General features: G+C 39.6%; 1 protein-coding gene across 1 annotated transcript; it reads left to right on the forward strand.

Annotated features, from left to right (window-relative positions):
- The first annotated feature begins 4,659 nt into the window (after nt 1-4,659).
- On the forward strand, nt 4,660-5,406 carry LOC140236859 (uncharacterized). Its single transcript, XM_072316800.1, has one exon. The coding sequence runs from the start codon at nt 4,660-4,662 to the stop codon at nt 5,404-5,406; it is 747 nt and encodes a 248-aa protein (XP_072172901.1).
- Nucleotides 5,407-23,838: the final 18,432 nt, after the last annotated feature.

A 23,838-nucleotide genomic window follows, 5' to 3' on the forward strand; every position in this document is an offset into this window, starting at 1 on the left:
AATGATGAAATGATGAAAAGAGGAATATAATTGTCCTCATTCTTTCTCACTTTCGATGCCAAGTACTCACACCGTAATGATATTAGGTCAAGCAAAGTCAAATAAGATTTCCATGATATATTGCAAACGCGCACAGCTCCACCACACCATAAACTCCACATAGATTCCATTTCCTTGACGTCATATGCTTGGATAAAAGGACCGGTCTGCGTATCCCAACGAGTTCAAGAAATCGATAATAGAAATTCCCCTCTCCTGATATCACCGACAGTGAACATGCCTCTTCTTCATTCTTTCTTAATAATTCGTTTAAATCATTATTTTCTCATAAAAAAAAAAACTTGGTCGTTACAGTTTTGTTCTCGTTGTTTTTTTTTCGTATTTTTTCTTAAATATAATACCGATACATGTTTTGAAGGTCAATCATTGAATTGAAATAATCTTTCTTATCAATCAGAAATAACAGAACTGAACCTCTCTTGGACAAACGGAAAAAAAAAATCACACACACAATGTGTCATGTATTGTTATGCACATAATCTGGTCAGATACATACACATACACACGTTAAATATATTTATCCTCTTCGCTCGTTCGCACAAAGACGTGACATGTTGTTCCACTTCTTCATTCGCATCGTACAATGACACTCACACGATTATATTATATTAATACTCAAATATGACATTGAAAAAATTGCATGCGTTACATGCACAGATTTAAAACAGCAAAGTGGCGAAAATACGAAATGGCGAAATGGTGAAATGGCAAAATGGTGAAATGGTGAAATGACGAATCGACGAAACGTCGAAGTGGTGAATTTTATGTACAACATGCCCGTCTTCATAGAATTGATTTCGAATAATGTATCGCATGAACCAGGATGGCCTGGACTATTACTTCGCTTCATGATATGATTATATTATGTACAACTACGTCAGGAGAGAAAATGAATGACACATCATTCGGTGAACACCACGGATAAATTCAAACGTCACGCAAACCTATGTTTACAATACATAGCAAATTATATAAATATTCAGACGATGAAATGTTGTAGTGGAGAAACATTAAGATAGTATGTCAGTCGTTATATCTTGAGGATAAGTTCAATAGAACGGCTAGCATTTAATATTTCGAATGTATTCATACAGAATATTATGTATCATGTACAGTCCCTCACATCTGAACATAGACCGTAGAATCAATGATCAGCCGATGAAATGACCGGCTGGGGATATGTAACGATGTTAGCGTTAATACAATTAAAAAAATAATAACATTTGTAGAATATAATATTAAGTATGCATGTGTACATACTTAAATAGCACCCCATTCATACTATTTTTCTCATTCGCATCGTTTCAACAGACAACCATACCAATGAAGTAAACACGCAATCTCGACCACATTCACCAACTCGAGATATCGGAATTGAAACACATGGAACTTTTTCCTTCTTTTTGTTCATTTATTCAACTATACTTACAATCATGCGCAATATCCATATATTCGTTGATATCCTCCATGTCCTCACTATAAAGCTTTTTTCATACTCCATTACACGGTAAAATAGATATCCTATATATTTCAAAAATAATACACTGCATATCATTATGTCGTTTACCGTATTACTTTTAAACCGTTCTCGTGATATATTTAACGTGGATATACAGACACCGAGGAAGTCCATGTTAATTTGATTATATTTATTTCACTTATACGTTAAGTAACATTGTACTTTACTGGGTCAGTGCGTGAAACGGTGAAACGTTGAAATGGCGAAACCGTAAAACGGCGAAACGTTGAAAGCGACAAAGGCACTGGTGAAAGTGATGAATGTTGGGAAAGTGGTGAATATGGTCAAACGATGAAAAGATGACAGTGATAAAGGTAGCAAATGTGGCAAAACTTGTCAATGTGACAAAGAATGTAATAAATTGTCGAGCGTGACGAAAGTGATGAATGTGGCAAAAAATTGTGATATTTGTAAAGGTGGAGAAGATGGCGAAAGTGATGAATTGTAGACTGGTATACGGTATCTTTAATTTCATGACTGTCGAATAACCATACAAAGTTCAAAAACTGAAAACAGGCGCCAATCTACCACCTGATGTCGCAATGATGTCGTAATATCTGAAAGGTTCTACCTTGCCCAGATGACTCATCCTTTGTAAATTTTGATCAATTCATTCGCTCTATGAAAACAGGAGTAACAACCGTACCAATTGATTTGAACATGTGAAGTCTAATAGTTTACACACTTGCGTTCTCGCTACTTTTGTATTCGTTCTCTCGCTGATCTAAGCGGATTAAAGCTGTTTTTCAAGTTCAGAACGAGCTTCTATAAAGAATCGTGGCTACACCATTTGGCTGACCTTCGATCGTGTGCTAAATCGGATTTAACTTCTTAGTAGACTTCAATAATAGATCGTGGATATTCCACCAGACTGGGCCTCGTTCGCTCGCTAATCAAATCGGATTCAAGTTGTTTTTCAAGTTCATAACCGGCTTCTATAATGAATTTCGGCTATACCATTTGGGTTACACTTCGATCGTGTGGTACAGAATTGTACGTGGCATTGCTGAATGGTTTGTAATACAATAAACTATGATGCCTGAATATGCTTTCGCTGGGATATAATTACAAAAATCATATAGCGATCCCGAACGAGTGGGATTATTTCCCACATTATTTTTGCCGTCTTTGACTTTGAATCTTATTCAGAGATGACAGCTGAGAAGTCAGGCGGTGATAAATTGACGTGGACTCGCGAACACATACCACTTAGTGTCAGCGTCTGCAGCAATTTGCCGAATTATCAAGACCCTTGTTGTTTTGTTAGTGGAGGGGAACCAAAAGAAATAGTGGGGGATATGGTGCGATATCTCATTGAGATAAGTCAAGAGAGCTACAGAATCTTAACCCAACAATTTGATGGAGTTATAAACGAGTTAAGGGAAAAGATTCAGACATTAGGGGGTCATGACGAAAGCAAAAAACAAAAGTCTTACCTAGAAAATGTGCTATCTACTCTAACAAGTCATTTAAAACAGATACCTGTTTTTGGATTTAACAGCGGAAGCTATGACATTAACTTGGTAAAGCGATATTTACTACCATATCTAGTTGAAAATGAACCAATCAAACATCTGGTCAAAAGAAATAACAATTACATGTCCATTGACACCGAACATATGCGCTTTTTAGACATAACCAACTTTCTAGCACCCGGTTTCTCGTACGATCAGTTTCTCCGTGCCTATGACTGCTCCATGTACAAGGGTACATTTCCATATGAATGGATGCATTTTTATAAACTTGACTATCCGTCCCTTCCACCCAGAGAAGCTTTCAGCAGCACCCTCAAAGGTACCACTCTTACCGAAGAAGATTATGTCCATTGTCAAGATGTCTGGCAACGGGAAAGAATGTCTACGATGAGAGACTACCTAGTATGGTATAATAACTTAGATGTCAAGCCCTTTGTGGAAGCCGTCGAAAAAATGGCTGAAACATACCGCAAAAGAAAAATCGATCTTTACAAGGATGGTATTTCTGTTCCTGGGCTAACGTTGAAATATCTCTTTGACATTAGTCCATCTGCCAACTTTGCCCTATTTGGCAATCAAGACCAAGATCTGTACCAGACTTTCCGTCAAAATCTTGTTGGTGGTCCCTCTATCGTATTCACGCGATATCACGAAGCGGGTCAAACGCATATACGGGGTGGTAAACTTTGTGAAAAGATACAGGGTTACGACGCGAATGCTTTATATCTCTGGGCTCTGAGCCAAGACATGCCTACTGGTTATCCAACGCGTAGGAAGGAGGAAACCTCCTTCAAGAAAGAGAGAAATCCTTTTTCGATTAAGGCTCAAGACTGGCTAGATTGGGAGGCGCAGAAACGTGGAATAAAGATAAGACACGAAGGCAACGGTTCAGAAAAACGCTTAGGTCCGCGTATGCTACCGGTCGATGGTTGGTGCTCAGAGACTAAGCAAGCCTTCGAATTTCAAGGCTGCTATTTCCACGGTCACGCTTGTGAAAAGAATCCTCGTCATGCCGAAGACGAGATGCGGCAAAAATACGTCAAAACTGTGGAGAAGAGAAAGTATCTTGAAGAATTGGGGTACGAATTTATGGAAATGTGGGAATGTCAGTTCGATGACATGTCAAAGGTTGATCCCAAACTTATGCACTTTCTTTGCGAGAGAAAGAAACCACTCGATTACAAATCGAAATTATCCCTAGACGAAATCATTCAGGACTTACTAGAGGGCATGCTGTTTGGATGCATTGAATGTGATATTCATGTTCCCGATCGTCTGAAACCATACTTTGCGGAAATGACACCCATATTCAAGAACATCAATATTTCTCGGGATGACATCGGATCATACATGAAAACCTACGGGAAAGACCATAATATCATGAGTACCCCCAGAAGGAGTTTGATAGGCAGCATGTTTGGCGAGAAAATCTTTCTCGCTACACCACTCGCAAAATGGTACCTGGAACACGGCTTAGTAATCACTCGTGTGTACCAAGTAGTAGAATACACACCAATGCCATGCTTCGCTGATTTTGCCGATGCAGTGTCTGATGCGCGTAGGGCTGGGGATAGCGACCTTTCAAAGTCTGTTATAGCGGACACCATGAAGTTGATGGGATATTCATCCTACGGGAAAACCATTACTAACAAAACTAGATTTCGGAATAATAAAATTACCGATTCTTCCAAAGCTAGTCGCCTCGTCAATGAGATTTTGTTTCGCGACCTGAACGCCATCACTGACGACTGCTATGAAGTTGAATTGTCCAAAAGCAAAATTGCGCACGACTTACCGATACAGATTGGCTTTTTCGTCTACCAGTATGCAAAGTTGAGAATGCTACAATTCTACTTTGACTTTCTCGATGTTTTCATGGATAGATCCGACTTTGAATATGTTCAAATGGACACAGATTCGGCATACTTTGCCTTAACTGGTTCGAGTATTGAAAATCTGGTCAGACCTGAGCTTCGACAACAGTTTGAAGTCGAGAAACATCACTGGCTTCCTCGCACTAACACGGAGGAGCACAAACGTTATGATAAACGAACACCAGGTCTTTTCAAACTTGAATGGGAAGGCCAAGGTATTGTAGCATTGTGCAGTAAGACATGGTATGGCTTTGGTTCCAAAGACAAATTTAGTTGTAAGGGAGCAAACAAAAGAAATAACAACATTACCTTTGAGAAATACAAGCGAGTATTGCAAGATCGAACAACAGACTCGGCAATCAATCGTGGATTCCGAGTAAAAGACAACCACATACGTACAAACAAGAACGAAGTGTATTCACGTTCTTCTACCCCAAACGCAAAGTGGCAGAAGATGGAATTAATACCACGTATCTAGACATATAAAAAACAAAAAACATTAACATATGTTATTTCTCTTGACCAGTTTATTCAGTTTCTATTTCTTTTGAATCATGTGAGTTCAAGGCATGGCGCTCCATGTGTAAAGTGTATATGAGATGGCATTATACTTCTTTGAATTTGGCTGAATGTCGCTTTGCCACAGATGTGAAATTTAAAACTTAAAGTTTCCTATTGTCATTTCCCTAACTTGCCATTGGAATATGTACTTTGATTTATTTTCCATAAGACATGTGAGTATTATTAAATTGTACTTGGTAGATTGGCGCCTGTTTTCAGTTTTTGAACTTTGTATGGATATTCGACAGTTTATTTCATCATGTTGTATCTATGAAAAATATTTGTAACTTAGATGTCAACTGTGACAATAAGTTCTTTTATAATAAGAGAGATCCGATTGTAACACTGCTCTTGTTTCGGATAACGCGTTAATACATATATATATATATATATAATATATATATATATATATATATATATATCTTTTCTGTTTGACATATTCCCATGTCATTGCAGATTAGAGAAATTTTCAATTTCAAACTAATACATCACTGTTGGAATAGCGATGCTGTTTTCAATGACTTAATTAAAATGACTGTAAATATTAACCTGTGATGAGTATTACGTTACTGATTGCGCAATAGGAGATGGAGTATATTTTTTTTTTCAAATCACATGTTTCATCGATTGCTGAAAATCAAACACATTTACTCATTGAAGTGTAATTAATTATGTACAACCACCACTATAAAAAAAAAACAGCAACAACAGATCGATGTATTTTTCTTAAGGACAATTCGTGAACATGAAAGGCTATAACTGTGACTCAGTCCTGTCAAACTTATCCGAACCCCCTCACCAGTCCCAGGGATTTCGTACTCGTTTCTGTAAATAATACAAAAAAATAATAATCAACTATACAGACACAATTAACTGTTCATTCAATGTTAATTCATCCGATGTAAGAGATATTTCGAGGCTCGACGTGCGTTTGATGAAATAAACTAAAGCGTACGTCACATGAAGCAGCTACTTAACCATACATCCTGTCTACCCGAGTCCATGAATTTAAAGATACCATGCATTTACCAGTCTACAATTCACCACTTTCGCCATCTTCCCCACCTTTACAAATGTCACAATTTTTGCCACATTCATTGCTTTCGTCACGCTCGACACTTTTTACATTCTTTACCACATTGGCAAGTTTTGCCACATTCGCTACCTTTATTACTTTCGTCTTTTCACCGTTTGACCATATTCACCACTTTCACCAGTGCCTTTGTCGCTTTCAACGTTTCGCCGTTTTACGGTTTCGCCATTTCAACGTTTCACCGTTTCACGCACTGACCCAGTAAAGTACAATGTTACTTAACGTATAAGTGAAATAAATATAATCAAATTAACATGGACTTCCTCGGTGTCTGTATATCCACGTTAAATATATCACGAGAACGGTTTAAAAGTAATACGGTAAACGACATAATGATATGCAGTGTATTAATTTTGAAATATATAGGATATCTATTTTACCGTGTAATGGAGTATGACAAAAGCTTTATAGTGAGGACATGGAGGATATCAACGAATATATGGATATTGCGCATGATTGTAAGTATAGTTGAATAAATGAACAAAAAGAAGGAAAAAGTTCCATGTGTTTCAATTCCGATATCTCGAGTTGGTGAATGTGGTTGAGATTGCGTGTTTACTTCATTGGTACGGTTGTCTGTTGAAACGATGCGAATGAGAAAAACAGTATGAATGGGGTGCTATTTAAGTATGTACACACGCATAATATTATATTCTACAAATGTTAATTTTTTTTTATTGTATTAACGCTAATATCGTTACATATCCCCAGCCGGTCATTTCATCGGCTGATTACTGATTGTACGGTCTATGTTCAGATGTGAGGGACTGTACATGATGCATAATATTCTGTATGAATACATTCGAAATATTAAATGCTAGCCGTTCTATTGAACTTATCCTCACGATATAACGACTGACACTACTATCTTTATGTTTCTCCACTACAAAGTTTCATCGTCTGAATATTTATATAATTTGCTATGTATTGTAAACATAGGTTTGCGTGACGTTTGAATTTATCCGTGGTGTTCACCGAATGATGTGTCATTCATTTTCTCTCCTGACGTAGTTGTACATTATATCATGAAGCAAAGTAATAGTCCAGGCCATCCTGGTTCATGCGATACATTATTCAAAGTCAATTCTATGAAGACGGGCATGTTGTACATAAAATTCGCCACTTTGACGTTTCGTCGATTCGTCATTTCACCATTTCACCATTTCACCATTTCACCATTTTGCCATTTCACCGTTTCGCCATTTCGTATTTTCGCCACTTTGCTGTTTTAAATCTGTGCATGTAACGCATGCAATTTTTTCAATGTCATATTTGAGTATTAATATAATATACTCGTGTGAGTGTCATTGTACGATGCGAATGAAGAAGTGGAACAACATGTCACGTCTTTGTGCGAACGAGCGAAGAGGATAAATATATTTAACGTGTGTATGTGTATGTATCTGACCAGATTATGTGCATAACAATACATGACACATTGTGTGTGATTTTTTTTCCGTTTATCCAAGAGAGGTTCACTTCTGTTATTTTTTGATTGATAAGAAAAGATTATTTCAATTCAATGATTGACCTTCAAAACATGTATCGGTATTATATTTTATGCTTTCACCGTTATGAAATTACGGTGAAAAAAAAATGATATTAGAACGTGTGATGGCTCCAAAAAAATACACATTTATGCAAATCTACGAAGAAAGAAACACGAAAAAAAAAAACGACAACAAAACTGTAACGACCAAGTTTTTTTATGAGAAGATAATGATTTCAACGAATTATTAACAAAGAATGAAGAAGAGGTATGTTCACTGTCGAGGATATCAGGAGAGGGGAATTTCTATTATCGATTTCTTGAACTCGTTGGGATACGCAGACCGGTCCTTTTGTCCAAGCATTTGACGTCAGGGAAATTGGGTCTATGTGGAGGTTATGGTGTGGTGGAGCTGTGCGCGTTTGCAATATATCATGGAAATCTTATTTGACTTTGCTTGACCTAATATCATTACGGTGTGAGTACTTGGCATCGAAAGTGAGAAAGAATGAGGACAATTATATTCCTCTTTTCATCATTTCATCATTTTATCGTTTCATCATTTCATCATTTCACCGTTTCATCGTTTCATCATTTCATCGTTTCATCATTTCATCGTTTCATCATTTCACCATTTGCAGTCTTAAATCTGTGCATGTAACGCATCCAAATTTCTTTTTTGCAGTCATATTTGAGTATCAAGAGTATAAATCATGGGGGTGTCATAATATAATCGTGTGAGTGTCATTGTACGATGCGAATGAAGAAGTGGAACAACATTTCACATCTTTGTGCGAACGAGTGAAGAGGATAAATATATCTAACGTGTGTATGTGTATGTATCTGACCAGATTATGTGCATAACAATATGTAGGGGGGGCTGAATGGGGGCAGAGAATGAGAGAGAGAAATATGGAGAAGGGCGAGATGATGTGAAGACGGTGTGTGTGTGTATGTGTGTCTATGATGGAGATGGTTATACGGCACGCGGGTTCGGGTGGGAGGTCGTGCAGTCAATGAAGACAAACACTAGACAGGAGTCCTGTGAACAGCAAGCAGAGAGGTCTCTTTTATTAACTCATAATAAAGTCACAACACAATTACAGCTCCTAAAATGTACTTTAGGAGAACCCTTGAAACACTATATGTGCACATCATCAAATCCACACCTGTTTAACACCAAACAACTCATTCATTATAACACACAGATACCAAGTGAGTTATTGTCTCTATAGCTATAAAAATCCACAATGGAGTATCAATAATAGTATCATAACTAGTGAAAGCATCTGCCATATAATCAACTGTATGTGACATAACTCTCTCTCTCTCTGTATTATTTCACTTATCATGACTGTTAAAAACCATTTATAATACATTAAACCGACTGTAAATGGCTGGGTACAAATGTTGTGGAACCATTTGATACAATGTAAATGTGTTGTAACAATATCTGCTTTTTGAGACCTATATCTTACAACACTGTGATGTCTATTCACACAAAGGGCTAACTCTATGGAATAAAATCATACTCTCCACACTTCATGATAAGCAGCCAGTGTCATATCTATTAGTGTAATGTCAGACCCCATATAGTAGGATAAAGGCTTTTTTACATGTATGACTACCAGTCCTTGCATATACATATACAATACATATCTTATTCATCATTATTATGTGAAAAGAATAATACCTCCTTTGTTTTAGAGTCCAGCGAAGATCTGACTCAAACTATGCTATTTTGTTTGAATGATAGTAAAAGCAAATGAGACAGCAGTTCTCTCTTCACTGATTTGAATTGCTGAACAGTTTACCAGAGCCTGAATGCATCCTATTATTAACACTTCCACATAACCCTTCTATAAGATCACCTTTGCTCTTAGATAAAAGTCACGCAATATCATATGGATAAATCCTCTCTTCCACCAACCATTCCTAACATCTACAGATCACTTCGTCAAAGTCAAATCACCTATCCCTACTCAAAACAATTACAATCACACATCTGATCCATATAGGTCCCACTACATCAAATCTGGAATGTCAGCAAGATAAGATGGGGGTATAATAATGCTGAAAAATGACATTATACCCAACTACTGCAGATCTTACAACTTTAGATCACAGGGTACACCAACTATGAAAAACAAATGCAAATCTACACAATATCTCAGCATAACAAACCTTAAATGATGGTAATGGCAGTGCAATACTCCTGTATTCTTAACTCCTCCATTGTGGGTGTCAAAACTATTATGATCGATACTCAGGTAGCTTCTTAAATCTCTTGCTAGACGACACACTTACAAGATACCCTAGTCCCTATCAATACAGAATCTTACTCTATTAGGGGAAGCAAAAGGAATAATATTCCCTCTTACAACCTGTGGTATTACATCATAAACCCACAACATTGTACCTACACTGTACATCTCTGACTCTATCTCTAAACTCTTCCACCTTAAATGCATTACCAAAATGTAGTATAGGTAAATAGCTTCCATCAAAAACCATCAACTCAGCATCTTATCACACTATTATAGGCGCCCCATACTACACAGCACCATGTAATACCAGAGTACACAGATCACGCTAAACGCCCTATACTGTTACACAGCGCTACATAATACACTGTTCAATACCGTAATTGGTCACGTACACAAACCTACGCAGGCCTGCAGCCCTTGCATTGTACTACTGCACTACGAATACATTGTGCGGACAAGACTACGGCAGCCGCAATTAACTACACACGCCCGTACACACAACATACGTCCGTAGACCGACTTAACACAGGTACGTACATACATAAGTTACCGTGCATTCAGTGTCACTGAACAAAACCACCATCAGCCAGAGACAAATAGAATGGCTTCATGTAAATTCTGACAAACACTCTCACTCCACATAATATGCCTGTTCGACCCTTAAAACTCTTCATATCAATTACCAATACTGATAATACAGCACCATAACATCTAAGCACTGAAATTCTTGTGTAATTTGCGACGTTCTCATTTTCATCAACTCACCTGTGAACAGCAAGCAGAGAGGTGCCTGCCACATGGGGGCGCCCCTCTGTTGCTGATGTCTCTGCATAATTAGCACATCCCCACAACTCTTCCCCGCTTAAAGGTCATCGTCCCTGATGACCATATTATGTATGTACGTACACACACATGTACTTCATGGGATAACTATGGACGCAAAGTTACTCCATTTGTAGGCCTAAGAACCTCACATATTCAACACTACAAGAAACAATGCTGCTTCCTACAATAAAGGAACATTGTTAAACCAAATGAACATAAGCTAAATGCTTTAACTTTGGGCTTTTATAATAACTACATCCATCTGGTTGCATGGAGTCCCACTTTAAATAAGTGTATACCACTGTGATCCTGTCATTTGAATGCACACAAATTTGCATTCATAAGTCCTAACCATACTCTGGACTTCAGCAGCCACAACAAAATTCATGAATAGCAAATGCAATAACTACGCGTTAAAACAATAGCCAATGTAACATTATCCAAACTGGATAAACTTCAAAATCGAATAAAACTTCTTAGGGAGATCAACTCCTCCCAAAACATACGACTGCGCACCACGGTGAGCTCCCTGCTTCACTTCCCCGCTTAAGCTCAGATCACGTGGGAAGTGTCCATTCCTTCCAAACAGGAGGCTTGCTAACAGCACAGCGCTTACACTTGGCACACCATTGTTTCACCGACTCCTCCATCCCATGCCAGAAGAACCGGTCTCCAACCAGCCGATAGGTACGTCTGAACCCGAAATGCCCTGCCTCGTCATGAAACCGGGTGATAGCCTCCTCTTGAATGCTCTGCGGGGCAATGACCTGCAGGTGCTCTGTACCATCATTCGGGCGGCGCCTCCTCCGCAAAAGAACACCATTTCGGATGAACAGCCTCTTCCAGTCTCGCAGGAGAGCCAGACTTCCCGGTAAACAACTGCCCTTCTCCTCACGCGAGGGTGGTGTACCCCTTGACACAAAGGAGCGCACTTGATTGACAAGATCATCCCTCTCTTGAGCCTCCTGCAGATACTCAGCTGAGAACCCAGGCATGCACGCTTCTCCACCTAGACGTCTCTCAATGCAGGTACTCAAAACAACTGGTATATCTGTTCCTTGAGAAACTAAGTCGAACTGGGCACGGATTGTGTCACTACTCACAATCATCTGTCCTTCTTCCTCAGGAGGATCCAGACGGGACAGGGCATCGGGGGCTTGGTTCTGCTTACCGGGCCCGTGTCTCTGCCTGTTTGGTGGTGTACCACCAGTCTCTGTGCGATGAGTGATACGGTCAGGGTAACCAAAGTCCATGTCACCATGAGAAAAGGCATCCTGATGCTTTTCAAGAAGGTCTCTTTGGTTGTTTGTCTTATCCTGATCCTCCGTCTGTCGGGTATGAATAGCTTGTAGTGCCTCTTGCCATACTGGATCTGGGGTGGGCCAGAGTATCTTGCTCATGTGTTCCTGCCCGACACCTACCAACTGACTCCACACCTCCTGCAGTACGTTCATCCCTAGTATCCCTGGCACGGAACTCTGACCACACCTCATGGCCATGTCATCTTTCAACACCAAGACAATCCTGGCTGCGATCGGATGTCCCAAGACCTTGACATCGACCTCAAAACACCCCACATATGGGATGTCATCCCCACTTGCTGAGACCAAGGAGAAGGACACTGGGACATCCTTCATCTGAATACCCACTGGTTCTAACTTTTCTTTGAAGTACGTCTCTCCTATGGTAGTTACTTGGGAGCCGGGATCCAGGAGACAGGGCACGGTGACACCCCCAAACTCAACGTCAACCGAGTAGCACTCTCCAATGGCCCTGGACACAAAGCCGTCATCTCCTCTAGTACCGTTGGGGACCACCTCTACCTCTGACATACGTCCGACTGGGGCACCTGATCCATGTGGTCCTGTGGAGGGACTCCCTTGTCTGGTAGTTCCACCACCTGCATGATCTGGTGGACTCACATTCTTCTGGGAATTTGGGGTAGGGGATGCCTGGGGGGCTTCCTGTCTACTGGAATCGGGTTGATGTCTAGGCATGTCTTGCCTTTGTGAACTTCCCCTCTGCTCTGCAAAATCAGGATGACCCCGATTCCCATCTGGTCTTCCCTGGAGGTATGTCATTCCTGTTCTCGGGGGAAAATCCTGGCCTCTACCGTCTCTGCCATTAGTCCAATGTGGATTGGGAGAGTAATTCCTGTTCCTGTACAACTCGTTGAAATGAGGCGCACCAGGCTGTGGAAATCCATGCTGCCAACTCTGATAAGCAGGCTGAAACTGTGTTCCATAGTCTCTGCTGGGACAGTCTCTAGCAAAGTGTCCAAAATTCCCACATGAAAAGCAGGCACCTCTCTGCCGACTCACACGAGGGTTCCATGTTTGCACGGCTGGTGGTGCCGAGGGGGCCACAGGCATCGCATCTCGGACGGCTTGTACTATCTTGTCACCCATCTCCTGAATTGTCAAGAGGACGTCTGATGGTTGAGCTGGGTGTTCCCCCTGCCGAGCCCGCACAGCAGCCTGGCGTGCACCCTCGTGGCCTTGTGTGCGACTCTCCTCTTGCCCTGACCTACGGATGGCAAACTCACGTAAGACCCTGAAGTTTGTGTTACCATCCCGCTCATACCGATCCCTGCAAGCACTTCGCAGGACAGGGTCCTCTAATCCTTCAATGAACTGTTCGACTAGGATCCCGTTGGGGTCAGCGTACAGCTTGGCCTCGCGACCACACAAATTGTTGAACCTCCGTTCTAGATCTACCGCAAAATCACGAAGTGGTTCCCCTCTCCTCTGCTTTTGCTCCAGAAAAAGCCGCTGCAGCTCACCCAGATTTTGCACACCTGCGTACGAATCCCTCAGAAATTGCAATATTTCCTCTGCTTGCTTCCCCTCTTTGATCAGGGCCCTCACCTCCATCTTTGGCACTCCTCGAATGTAGTCTAGCAAGTAGGAAGCCCGTTCCTCCTCCGGTACCCCATAGCGGGAAAAGGCTGACTTCACGCCGGAAATAAACTCTTCTACATCTCCTGCTTTTCCATCGAACACCGGCATTTTCCTCTCGGGCGCCATCACCAGTTTCGGGGGCCTCATCGTCAGTTCCCTGATCTGCGTCTTCAGGTCCGACAGCTCCTGGTTCACGTCATTTTGATCTGCCGCTGGAGTGGAGGGCGAATACACCACTCTGTCGTCCCAGCCATCAGGTGGTGGCCGGATATGTCCCTGTATGGCAACTGTCCTTCTCTTTCTTCCATCCTCTGCCATGTAGACCAGGCCATTTGCACGAGGATGTACCGCTTGTAGCACTTCCAGCAAGAGATGACCTTCCTTCTCCAAAGGATATTCTGTGACATCCCCTGGGCCATCTTCAATCTGTAAAAATAACATCTTTGCCATATCCTGAATATATATCAATGTATCACAAATATCCCAAGCCAGACAGCTTTCACTTAAACCATATGCTCACAAGTTAAAACAATGCAAGCAATATGTCTCAAATATCCACTCACATTGCAGAGAAAAAAAAATTACTAAGGCATCAGTGTGTACGAAGGAATACACCCCGGAAACAGTACTGAAGTCAGCATATACAAGTAAATGCCAAATATCTCTGAAATACAACTTAAGTTCCCAAAAGATGATACAGTCCTATCTGAGAAGGATCAGTAATAAAGGAAACCAGCTCTATAACCAAATCCCAATGAGTGGTCTCCAACATTAACACTCCACTGAATGGAAAGGACACTCATAATACACCTTGAAAAAGATGTTCCAATACACTTATATCGCTGGTTGCATTTAAATACAGGCACAAATACCCACATCAAAGCAGTACAACACTACCTCATGACCTACTGCAGTAATACACAATGTATTTAAAAAAAATAGCAAACCTGCCCAAAACATGACAGGTCTAACTTCAATAGCCCTTCACAGTATAATCACTACAGTCAGTCCCACATTCATAAAAAATCCCCTGTGTATACTCGCAGTGTCCGCAATACTCTGTACACTCTGTATCAATACCGTACCAAATAGTTTAAATCTCAGGACTGACATTTCAAAACTGAGTCCATCGACCAATTACCTATTTACCCTTGCCCTTAAATCCGGTAATAACTCTATCCACACATGATAGGGCAAAATTGTATGTAAATCACACAAAAACGTCTATTAGCTCAGCAGGTTACATCAACCTCAAATCACACCATGTCCTTTCTCCATGAAAGGTGATAAAAACTACCTAAACAGGCTATCTACCAGTCCATACAGGGATAATATCAATTACATCATCCCTTCTAGTATCTAATAATGTCAGACTGCACCAGTTCAAATTCACATCCATCGATCTACTCGAAATTGCCTGTCTGCCGCTACTTCATCCACTGCAGCTGAACTTCTAGTCCTCTACATCACCACCTCGTCATCCGCAAACAGTCCTGCAGCTACCTGGAACCATCTCCTATCCATCTCTGGATCCCCTTCACCACCAGTTCTTCCTGTCTACCCGTCCTATACGCCCAGGAGCACATCACCACCTAATCTTCAGGAAGGACCCCGATGCACTGGAACTCCCCCTTTATGTCCTATACTTCCCGCTGCATCTTTCACTAAGCCGTCTAGGAGCATCCAGGCCGCATTAACTCAGCCCAAGTCCTCTCAGTAGTGACATCCAACTATGCTGTATCCTCCCATCCCATCCTCGTCGCCAGTTGTAGGGAGGGGGCCGAATGGGCGGAGAATGAGAGAGAGAAATATGGAGAAGGGCGAGATGATGTGAAGACGGTGTGTGTGTGTATGTGTGTCTATGATGGAGATGGTTATACGGCACGCGGGTTCGGGTGGGAGGTCGTGCAGTCAATGAAGACAAACACTAGACAGGAGTCCTGTGAACAGCAAGCAGAGAGGTCTCTTTTATTAACTCATAATAAAGTCACAACACAATTACAGCTCCTAAAATGTACTTTAGGAGAACCCTTGAAACACTATATGTGCACATCATCAAATCCACACCTGTTTAACACCAAACAACTCATTCATTATAACACACAGATACCAAGTGAGTTATTGTCTCTATAGCTATAAAAATCCACAATGGAGTATCAATAATAGTATCATAACTAGTGAAAGCATCTGCCATATAATCAACTGTATGTGACATAACTCTCTCTCTCTCTGTATTATTTCACTTATCATGACTGTTAAAAACCATTTATAATACATTAAACCGACTGTAAATGGCTGGGTACAAATGTTGTGGAACCATTTGATACAATGTAAATGTGTTGTAACAATATCTGCTTTTTGAGACCTATATCTTACAACACTGTGATGTCTATTCACACAAAGGGCTAACTCTATGGAATAAAATCATACTCTCCACACTTCATGATAAGCAGCCAGTGTCATATCTATTAGTGTAATGTCAGACCCCATATAGTAGGATAAAGGCTTTTTTACATGTATGACTACCAGTCCTTGCATATACATATACAATACATATCTTATTCATCATTATTATGTGAAAAGAATAATACCTCCTTTGTTTTAGAGTCCAGCGAAGATCTGACTCAAACTATGCTATTTTGTTTGAATGATAGTAAAAGCAAATGAGACAGCAGTTCTCTCTTCACTGATTTGAATTGCTGAACAGTTTACCAGAGCCTGAATGCATCCTATTATTAACACTTCCACATAACCCTTCTATAAGATCACCTTTGCTCTTAGATAAAAGTCACGCAATATCATATGGATAAATCCTCTCTTCCACCAACCATTCCTAACATCTACAGATCACTTCGTCAAAGTCAAATCACCTATCCCTACTCAAAACAATTACAATCACACATCTGATCCATATAGGTCCCACTACATCAAATCTGGAATGTCAGCAAGATAAGATGGGGGTATAATAATGCTGAAAAATGACATTATACCCAACTACTGCAGATCTTACAACTTTAGATCACAGGGTACACCAACTATGAAAAACAAATGCAAATCTACACAATATCTCAGCATAACAAACCTTAAATGATGGTAATGGCAGTGCAATACTCCTGTATTCTTAACTCCTCCATTGTGGGTGTCAAAACTATTATGATCGATACTCAGGTAGCTTCTTAAATCTCTTGCTAGACGACACACTTACAAGATACCCTAGTCCCTATCAATACAGAATCTTACTCTATTAGGGGAAGCAAAAGGAATAATATTCCCTCTTACAACCTGTGGTATTACATCATAAACCCACAACATTGTACCTACACTGTACATCTCTGACTCTATCTCTAAACTCTTCCACCTTAAATGCATTACCAAAATGTAGTATAGGTAAATAGCTTCCATCAAAAACCATCAACTCAGCATCTTATCACACTATTATAGGCGCCCCATACTACACAGCACCATGTAATACCAGAGTACACAGATCACGCTAAACGCCCTATACTGTTACACAGCGCTACATAATACACTGTTCAATACCGTAATTGGTCACGTACACAAACCTACGCAGGCCTGCAGCCCTTGCATTGTACTACTGCACTACGAATACATTGTGCGGACAAGACTACGGCAGCCGCAATTAACTACACACGCCCGTACACACAACATACGTCCGTAGACCGACTTAACACAGGTACGTACATACATAAGTTACCGTGCATTCAGTGTCACTGAACAAAACCACCATCAGCCAGAGACAAATAGAATGGCTTCATGTAAATTCTGACAAACACTCTCACTCCACATAATATGCCTGTTCGACCCTTAAAACTCTTCATATCAATTACCAATACTGATAATACAGCACCATAACATCTAAGCACTGAAATTCTTGTGTAATTTGCGACGTTCTCATTTTCATCAACTCACCTGTGAACAGCAAGCAGAGAGGTGCCTGCCACATGGGGGCGCCCCTCTGTTGCTGATGTCTCTGCATAATTAGCACATCCCCACAACTACATGACACATTGTGTGTGTGATTTTTTTTTTCCGTTTGTCCAAGAGAGGTTCAGTTCTGTTATTTCTGATTGATAAGAAAGATTATTTCAATTCAATGATTGACCTTCAAAACATGTATCGGTATTATATTTAAGAAAAAATACGAAAAAAAAAACGAGAACAAAACTGTAACGACCAAGTTTTTTTTTTTATGAGAAAATAATGATTTAAACGAATTATTAAGAAAGAATGAAGAAGAGGCATGTTCACTGTCGGTGATATCAGGAGAGGGGAATTTCTATTATCGATTTCTTGAACTCGTTGGGATACGCAGACCGGTCCTTTTATCCAAGCATATGACGTCAAGGAAATGGAATCTATGTGGAGTTTATGGTGTGGTGGAGCTGTGCGCGTTTGCAATATATCATGGAAATCTTATTTGACTTTGCTTGACCTAATATCATTACGGTGTGAGTACTTGGCATCGAAAGTGAGAAAGAATGAGGACAATTATATTCCTCTTTTCATCATTTCATCATTTTATCGTTTCATCATTTCATCATTTCATCGTTTCATCATTTCACCGTTTCATCGTTTCATCATTTCATCGTTTCATCATTTCATCGTTTCATCATTTCACCATTTGCAGTCTTAGATCTGTGTATGTAACGCATCCAAATTTCTTTTTTGCAGTCATATTTGAGTATCAAGAGTATAAATCATGGGGGTGTCATAATATAAGGCCAAAAAAAAAAAATGGTTTGTTTGCCCTTCGCGACCGACCGAAAATCACGGAAATTTTGGGTCGCGTTTTTTTTTTTTTTTTTTTTTTTTTTTTTTGCTCTTTCAAGTTTATTTTTTTCCACAAATTTCATCTTCTACAAATTTGTGAATGGTTTTAAACCCAAAATTATCCATTTTAAGCTAGAGAAAGAATAAAAAAAGTCTAAAAATGTTTGTTTTTTCATCTCATCGACCCGTCGTAATTGTGTTTGGGCCGCGCGGGTCCACAGGTTACGTTTTATAGCATGCATTGCATGCTACCTTCTTGGCTCACATGCGTGCACGCGCACGAAATCCAATCAATGCATGTATCATGCACTCAGTACAGGGCTGCACACTGGCGACCTGGCGACCAGTTATTCGCGCTAGCTTGCGCATTGGCGCTGCCCACGCACTGCCATGCCATGCAATACAACTGCTTTTCGTTTGCTTGCGATCGGCGGTCATGCCAGACAAGAGGCATTGATAGAATTAGAAGAGCACGCATTTCTGGGTCATTTTACTCACGATCCGATCCCGGCTTCGCAGCAGCGTGGCAGTTGACATGTTAGAACTAATCTACTTGTGTCGATTTTTAGAAAAGTAAAAACATATTCGATATTCAGTGATACAGTAAATGGATCTGATTGCGTTCAGTTTCATTTTACACAGTCATTTCACAAATGAATATTTTCATTCGTTCAGAATGATCTCACAATGAAGATAGGTGCAAAAAGGATCACGAAATCGGCCCTTCCGTGTACTTTTTAAGAACGCATGCACAAAATGTGAAGAGATAATACTAGGGAGAAAAAAAAATCATGAAATCATCGCAGTCCCGCTTACATATTTGAGGTAGAAATCGTCCCAAAAAGGATCATGAATTCGGCCGGCCGCGTCGTACACCTTTCAAAAGCTCATGTACGAAATGCGAAGAGATTATAGAGGAGAAAAAAAAATAAAGGACACATTTGGTACGTGCATCATAAAAGATTACAGCCGAATAAAAATTCATGAAATCAACGCAATCCCGTTGAAATTTGAGGAAATAATAGGCGCAAAAAGGATCTTGAATTCAGTCCTGCATGCCGTTTTGGTTATCAAAACGCATGCACAAATGCGACGAGATTATCGGGAGAAAAATAAAAAACACATTTTTACCCTTCTGGTGCGTGCATTACAAAAGATTACATCCGAAGTAATTAATGAAATCGCCACAAACCCGCTGATATTTGAGGTAGAAATAGGCGCAAAAAGGAACGTGAATTCGGCCGTGTCGTATATCTTTTAAGAACGCATGTACGAAATGGGAAGAGATTAGCGGCAGAAAAATAAAGGACACATTTTCATCCCCTTTTGGCGCTTGTATCATATAGATTACAGCCGAGTAGTAATTCATGAAAATTTCGCAATCCCGTTGAAATTTGAGTAAACAATAATAGGCGCAAAAAGAATCTCGAATTCGGCCCTGCATGCAGTGTATAGTTTTGAAAACGCATGCACAAAAGCGAAGAGATTATCGGGAGAAAAATAAAGAACGCATTTTCAACCCTTCAGGTGCATGTATCACAAAAGATTACAGCCGAAATAATTAACGAAATATCGCAATCCCGCTGATATTTGATGTAGAAATAGGCGCTAAAAGGATCGTAAATTCGGCCGTGTCGTATACGCATGTACGAAATGCGAAAAGATTATAGGGAGAAAAATACAGGACACATTTTCAACCCCTTTTGGCCCGTGCATCATGAAGATTACAGCCGAATAATAATTCATAAAATCATCGCAATGAAGTTTGAGGAAACAATAGGCGCAAAAAGAATCATGATTTTTGGCCGTGTCGTATATCTTTTAAGAACGCATTTACGGAATGCGAAGAGATTATGGGGAGAAAAATAAAGAACGCATTTTCAACCATTCTAGCTGGTGCGTGCATCACAAAAGATTACATCCGAAGTAATTTATGAAATCGTCACAATCCCGCTGATATTTGAGGTAGAAATAGGCGCAAAAAAGTATCATGAATTCGGCCGTGTGGTACATCTTTTAAGAACGCACTTACGAAATTCGAAGAGTTTATCGGGAAAAAATAAAGGACGCATTTTCAACCCCTTTTGGCGCGTGCATCGTAAAATATTACAGCCGAAGTAATTTATGAAATCGTCACAATCCCGCTAATATTTGAGGTGGAAATGGGCGCAAAAAGGATTGCGAATTCGGCCCTGCATGTCGTGTACCTTTCAAGAACGCATGCATGCACAAATGCGAAGAGATTATCGGGAGAAAAATAAAGAACCCCTTGTATCGCGTGCATCAGAAAATATCACAGCTAAAATAATTCATTAAATCATCGCAATCCAACTGACCACCAAGAGCAGGTTACGCAGCAAGTTCGTGCGCTGATGTTTAGAAAAAGTCACAAACGCATTTGATACAATCTGATTTTGTTCATTATCATTTTACACTAATTCACAAACAAACATTCTAATTTTTTCCTGTCTTTATTTTTAAATTTCTTGTGCAATAAATAATGCAAGTTTAAAAAAAATATATTAATCTGTAAAATGTACATGAGGGGGGTACATCCATAAAAAACAAGAAAATAAGTTTGCAAGTCATTTAATGTTTTTTATGTTGTCGTTGTTGACCGATAAATTTACTGTTCGGACCTGTAAAAAATGGTAAAACGGGACATTTACCGGTCCGACAGAGACAGGTCGGACCGGCAGAAAAAATGGGTTAGTGTGCAGCCCTTCACAAGATGGCTACTTTTGCAGCATCCGTTACCAGCTGTCATGGCACCAAAACTGTTTGGAGTTCAGTTGCCAGCATCTCACTGGAAGGTACTTTTTTGGAGCTGTTTGCAAAATTTAACAAAGATGAACGTTATAAGTGTTTGTCAGTGAGTGTTTCTGCCTCGCGTACCGGGCCCTGGCAAGACGTAAATTTGAATGAATCTCTTGGAGTTTTGAGTGCATTGACATGGAAAAAAGGGTACCCTGTATTAAAAAAAAAAAAAAAAAAAAAAAAAAAAAATACCGACCTACCGACCCTCTTGGGTTTTGACAATTAAGGGCAAACAAACAATTTTTTTTTTTTTGGCCTAATCGTGTGAGTGTCATTGTACGATGCGAATGAAGAAGTGGAACAACATGTCACATCTTTGTGCGAACGAGTGAAGAGGATAAATATATTTAACGTGTGTATGTGTATGTATCTGACCAGATTATGTGCATAACAATACATGACACATTGTGTGTGTGATTTTTTTTTTTTCGTTTGTCCAAGAGAGGTTCAGTTCTGTTATTTTTGATTGATAAGAAAGATTATTTCAATTCAATGATTGACCTTCAAAACATGTATCGGTATTATATTTTATGCTTTTACCGTTATGAAATTACGATGAAAAAAAAAAATGATATATGAACGTGTGATGGCTCAAAAAAAATACACATTTATGCAAATCTACGAAGAAAGAAATACGAAAAAACGAGAACAAAACTGTAACGACCAAGTTTTTTATGAGAAGATAGTGATTTACACGAATTATTAAGAAAGAATGAAGAAGAGGTATGTTCACTGTCGGGGATATCAGGAGAGGGGAATTTCTATTATCGATTTCTTGAACTCGTTGGGATACGCAGACCGGTCCTTTTGTCCAAGCATAAATGACGTCAGGGAAAAGGTATTGTTCGTAGCCACGCGCGATCTCCACTGGTCAGTGCCAGTATAGCGGTATGACACCCGCTCTATAGTGTTTAGGATGCACTTAAGTTAGTAGCAGGGTTCGTTTCATTTTTTTTTTTTTTTTGCACATACATCGACAGTGAGGATAAACTCATGCGCTGAATGAAGGGGGGGGGGGATGGGTTGATATAGAAACAAGTTTTACTAGAATGTTTAACCCCCAAATCTTTGGCTAATGGCAACGTAGCAACGTAAACATAAGGGGGAAAACAACATTGTGAACCACGAACCATGAATGACCGTATCGTATAACATTGTCGGCAAAAAAAAAAATGAAATGTTTGGATGGAGAATATCAAACATATATGTGTAGTAGCAACCGTTAATGATTGCACTTTTCAGCTTTTAATCGTACGAATACAGATTAGTGGAAATCACCTCCGCATAAAAAAGAAATGCAACTTTTCTCACATTAAAATAGCAATGGGTTTATCATTTCGATTTTCTTTTCTGAGTGGACGGATTTGTTTTTCTTTTAATCACTATGATGATCATTAGAAAATAAAGGAAACATAACCAGCCTAGGCCCTTGTATAATTCAACAAACCTCGTATGATTTATTCGATATATTATATTTATAGATGTTATTTATCAATTACAACGTGCACACAAATGATACTTACACTCATAGTATAATAGATCTAAATAGGTATAATTTAAAAAGTAAAGAAATATCTTAATATTACTTCCTGACAATATAATCGTATAGAAGGACCAAAAAAATTGACAGGCTCATTACCAATTGTTAGTATTATTTAAACTGAACTACTTTTATCCTCTTCATGAAAATTGACGCAAATTAGCAACTAAGAGAGAAACAATTCATTGTGGTTATCGTAAGAAGGCGATGCCATTACTTTATATCAACTGTAATGCGTTGTTATAGTACTGCCATAGGCTACTGATAGTGTAATATACTCGTTTCCTTGTACTTTATTAGATGCAGACAAAATAATATAACATGGCTACAGGATCTTTCCATAGACTCTAGAATAGGGAGGGATAAATGACTTGAACTGCATGGTAACGCAACAGCTACCAAAGCATATACTCGTCTCATACGGATAGACTAAAGCATCCGAAACTTGACCTATCAGCTTTTCACATCATTCACATCTGTATCGAGTTATACAGATCAATACCTCACACCCGTTGAGATATACAATTTTATCTTGTTCTCTTTCACACGATGGTGCAATACTTCCATCGAATTCACCATCTTATCCAAGCGTGTCCGACGCTGTTACGGCTATGACATAACAATGGA

The sequence above is a fragment of the Diadema setosum genome, chromosome 13 (assembly GCF_964275005.1).
Source record: "Diadema setosum chromosome 13, eeDiaSeto1, whole genome shotgun sequence".
Classification (NCBI taxonomy): Eukaryota; Metazoa; Echinodermata; class Echinoidea; order Diadematoida; family Diadematidae; genus Diadema; species Diadema setosum.